We start from the raw sequence: 4,765 nt of genomic DNA, 5'->3' as shown, positions 1-4,765 counted from the left end.
TGGAAGCAAGATCCAAGAGCCCAACTTGACTACTCATAGTCAAGAAGGTCCAAAACGCTCCACTATCATTTCCTGTCTCTGATTCATAAGGATCTGAGGCAGATATTTTTAATTTGGAGGCCACAGACACCCCACCTTGCAAAGCATCTATAGATAGATTTCATGACATCAGATAGGAAAAAATGCATCTTTATTTTCACAAATCTTTGGTTTCTTCTGTAATTTTATATTTTTTTATTATACACATTTAAAATATCATACTGAGAAGGGGTCTCCAGGCTTCACCATACTGCCAAGGGGTCCATGGTACAAAAAAGGTTTAGAACCCCCTGGTCTAAAGGAAGAAGGCAGAGCTGAGATCTTTTGCCCAGAGCAGTCCTGACTAGCTAAGGGCACCCCCTCTAACCCAATTATTCCTGGGCTTCAGTGTCCCTTCCTTTGGATGACAGGATATCTGACACTCTCACTCACCCTGAGGCACTCTACTGGTGAGCTGGGCAGAGGAGAATAGCCAAAGGCTAGCTCAGATCTCATCTCATTGCAGAGGGGATGGTCACTCAGGATCCCCCTCCTCCCCGAGGTTTGGAAAGAAACTTACCTAAACTAACCAGAGATTAGAAAGACAGATGCCACATCATTTCCAACATCTCCCCAGACCTGGGCTTCTCCTCTTTCACTGACCACAGAAGAAACAAAAACTCTGGTCCTGAGGAAGAACCCAAGAGTTCTAGCCTTGTGGCTCTCAGCAGGGGGCCTAAAGTATCTTCCCTGGGGTCCTGAGTCTGTGTGCTCTACATCTCCCCTAGGTCCTAACACAATGCCAGGGCTCTTAACTTGGTGTCTGGAAACTTGTATTTTTTTTAATTAATTTATTTTGAATTATTAACAATCACTTCCATAAGCATCTGAGCTTTAAATTTTTCTCCCTCTCCCTCTCCCTCCCCATCACCCTCCCCAAGACAGCACGCAATCTGATATAGGCTATACATATACATTCCTATTAAACATATTTTCAATTAGTGATGCTGTAAGTAAGAATTAGAGCCAATAGGAGGAACACCAGAAAGAGGAAACAAAACACAACAGAAGAAAAAAAAACAGCAAATAGTATGTGGAAACTTGGTTTTTAAAATATTTCGATAACTGCATTATACTTGGTTTCCAATGAAATATAATTATAATACTATAATATAATATATGATATAAAAACAATATAATTGGTTTCTCCTGTAATCCTTTGCATTTTATTTTAAACATTTAAAAACAATACCCTGAGAAAAGGTCTACAGGTTTCACTAGACTGCCAAAGGGGTCCAGGGCCCAGAAAAGGTGAAATATTCCTCAGCTCTGTGTCTTTAGCCTTGCTGGACATAACCCCTTCCTCTGAGATTCTCTTTGGGTATCTATTCCTGGGGTGGCTAAGAATGCAGCAGGCAGATACCCTAAGCACATCAACTATAGAAAGGTCCCATATACACTAAAATAATCATTGCGTCATTTTTTTATGGTAACAAAAAGCTGGAAGCAAAGCAGGTACCTACGGACTAGGGAATGATTTAACAAACTGTGGTACATGATTATAATGAAATATGAGTGCCCCATTAAGAAAAGACAAACAGAAAGAATTCAGAGATGCATGAGAAGACATATGAACTGATGTAGAGGCAATGAGGGAGACAATACACACAATGACAGCATTGTACATAGAAGGAACAGTATAATGAAACTGAACTCGCTATAATTTAATTATAATGACCAAGCTTGGCCCTGGAGAAGAGTTGTAAAAATGCTCCTCCCTCCCTTCATTTGCAGAGGTGGAAGACTATGGCCATGGAATATTGCAACAACTGTCAGATTCAGTTATATATTGCTTGGTTTTACACAGTTGGTTTTTCTTTTTAAATACTTGTCATAGGGAAGGAACTCCGGATTGAGGAGAGGGGTAGGATATATTTGAAAATGAATGTGTTATTAAAATGAAAGACATCAATTTAAAAAGGAAGACTAATTAATGATCAGCGACAGGCCTGCCCATACCCACACTTTGGGAGGGGGAGTGAAGGTAGATAGACCTCTTCACACTTTAGAGGCAACTGAGACAGCTGAGGCCAGGAGCTGCTGGCCCCAGAAGGATTCTCCTAGAGACTGGCCTTCATTAGTGATCAGGACCCTCTCTCACACCTCTGTGTTCCATCTGAGGGCCAGGGGAAAGTTTCTGACCTCCCTCTGATTGCTTTTCTTGGCCGTGCAGCTTGAAACGAGCTCATTGGCTGCCCACCACCTCCTAGGAGTCACCCCGTAGCTCTGGAATCCCACCCTCAAACGTGCCAGTCACCAACTTCCATTTGGGAAAGAACTGCCCTGGTTTATTAGGCTTTGTTTAAGAGTATCACCTCCACTTCCATAAACCTCAGTTTCTCTCTCTATAAAATGTGCATAAGGGAATGGGCACAGCTCCCTCTACCTTCGCCCTCTAGGGGCCAGAGCTCAGAGAGACAAGACAGATTCCCTGCCCTCGGTCCTTTTCGCCTCGGGAAAGTGGGATGCCTGAGTTGGGCTAGGTCCTGGGGCTGTTACCGGCTGCCTCCAGGTTGGTGGGGACCCGTCCTCAACAGAACACCACCCTCTCACCTCCCCACCTCCACCCCAAGTACATACCCACCTGCCTGGCCCCCTCCTCACCTGCTGTGTTTGCTGGGGGAGCCCTTAGGAGAGCCCTTGGAGACCCCCTTCCCAGGGGAGCCTTTACTTAGCCCCTTAAACATAGTGGTAGAAAAGAGGGGCTGTGTTCAGGCTCAGCTTGCCGCTCGGACACAGGCTCAGGCTTAGGCTCAGGCTCCAGCCGAGTGGGTCCCTGGTGTCTCTGCCCGGGTTTTGTGTAGGGCGGAGGATCTGGCCTGGGAAGGAGAGTTTCTGGGAGGCTCCTCCCTGCAGGTGAGCGTAGCTGAGCGGGTTGGGAGCTCCAGCAGTCTACACACCTCAAACCCCCCCCTCCCCCCCCCACAGTGCACTAGCACAACCAGTTTAGGAGGAAAGTACAGCCCAGAGGGTGTGGCAGTAGAGCCTGCCCGACTCCCAGAGAATGTTTGGACTTGTTCCACCCACACACACCCAGAGAAAGAGAAAGCCACCCAGAGATCAAGGGAGGAGGGGTACCCAAGATTCTGCTGCAGTTGGGGAGATGTTCAGGGACAGCGATGAGGCCAGGGACACAGATAGTGCAAGGAAAGTCCAGTCAGAAAGAAAAGAGATCCTGTCTAGGAAATGCATACAGAGAAGTGGACAGGCAGAGATGAAGACAGTCCCTTTCTCCTTACAGTGGTACATGGAGATATGCACACAATATATACACACGCACTTCAACTGATCATGAAAGCAGGTATAGAAAGATCTGGGTCCCCCCTCTTTTCCCATAAGTCACCAAATATCCGGCACATGCCCCCAACCCTTCTCTTCACGATTATTCCAAGCACCCTTCTCGTTTAAATAACTTTAGGTTTTAAGACTCCTAGAATCTGTTCTCAGCTCTGTCCCTAATGTACCCAGATTTCACAGATCCAAAGTCAGAGCTGCCAAGCGACCTTAGAAATGAACGAATCCAACCCCTACATCTTTCAGATGGAGAAACATAAGGTTCAATTCATTATCAAGAGCAGACTTTTTTTTGCCGTCTTCCCTCTAACCATGAGGAGATTGTCCCTGAGGGCAAAGGGGCATTTGTCCAGTAACCTGGGAGTTAATCTGCGTTTGTTACATATTCTAGAAAGAAAAGAGAGAAGCAGTGCCCTGAGTCCTTGGAAAAGTTACTTAGTGGTTAGGCCTTCCAACGATGTTACCAAAGCACCATCCTCCGGGATGGAAGGCCCTAAGAGGTCACCCAGTCCAACCCCTATCAAATCTCTCTACAATATTCCTTTTTTTTTTTTTTTTTTTTGGTTAGGCAGTTGGGGTTAAGTGACTTGCTCAGGGTCACACAGCTAGTAAGTGTCAAGTGTTTGGTCTGAGGCTGGATTTGAACTCAGGTCCTCCTGAATCCAGGGCCAGAGTTCCATCCACTGTGCCACCTAGCTGCCCCACTCTACAATATTCCTAACAAACTATCATGCAGCCTCTGATGGAAGACCTCCAGTAATGGAGAACCCCTCCACCACCTAGGTCAACATATGCTTTTGGGCAGCCTGTAAACTGTTAGAATTTTGAGTGGAAATCAACATTTCTGCAATTTCCATCCATTTTTCATTGTTCTGTCCTTTGGGACCAATCAGAGAGGGTCAAATCCTTCTTCCTTGTGGCATCCCTTCATGTATTTGAAGCCTTGTTTCCTCCGTGCTGATTGTCCCTCCCCTTAATTGACACAGAGCCAGCCCGGGAGCTTCAAAAGGTTCCAAGCTTTTCTCTGGGGAGACATAAACTTCTGCCCTGACCCTACTGCACATCTATCTCCATCCTTAGACTCTCTAAACACCAATCCAAGAACTAGTCCTGAGAACAGAGTCCTCGGCTTCAAATCAGCATTGAAAATGTCTCACAGATTCACCTAGAATCAAATGAAATAATAAATGTAGAACACTTTGCAAACCTTAAAGCCTTACATAATGGCTATTATTAATATTATAATGCAAGCAGGGAGAAAGAGAGATGGTGCTATAAGAGCCCTTACCACAGCCTGATTACTCCTAGAATTCAATGAGAGTGTTTGTGTTTGGATGCTCTGCAAGGAAACTGAAACGCCGATCTCTAGGTGAGCTGGCCTCAGAGAGAAGAT

At 45.5% G+C, this 4,765-nt stretch overlaps 1 protein-coding gene across 1 annotated transcript in view; it reads right to left on the bottom strand.

The window, feature by feature from the left end:
• The window catches only part of EVPL (envoplakin), a 41,563-nt gene extending 38,651 nt beyond the window's left edge, over positions 1-2,912 (bottom strand). Inside the window, exon 1 of the mRNA XM_027872852.1 lies at positions 2,683-2,912. Coding sequence (XP_027728653.1) covers positions 2,683-2,765 — 83 coding nt within the window. The 5' untranslated portion in view covers positions 2,766-2,912. The remainder of the gene's footprint in view (positions 1-2,682) is intronic.
• Positions 2,913-4,765: the final 1,853 nt, after the last annotated feature.

This window comes from Vombatus ursinus, unplaced genomic scaffold, assembly GCF_900497805.2.
Source record: "Vombatus ursinus unplaced genomic scaffold, bare-nosed wombat genome assembly UNPS02014801.1, whole genome shotgun sequence".
In the NCBI taxonomy this organism is placed as follows: Eukaryota; Metazoa; Chordata; class Mammalia; order Diprotodontia; family Vombatidae; genus Vombatus; species Vombatus ursinus.
This window is presented reverse-complemented; position numbering and strand designations above follow the sequence as displayed.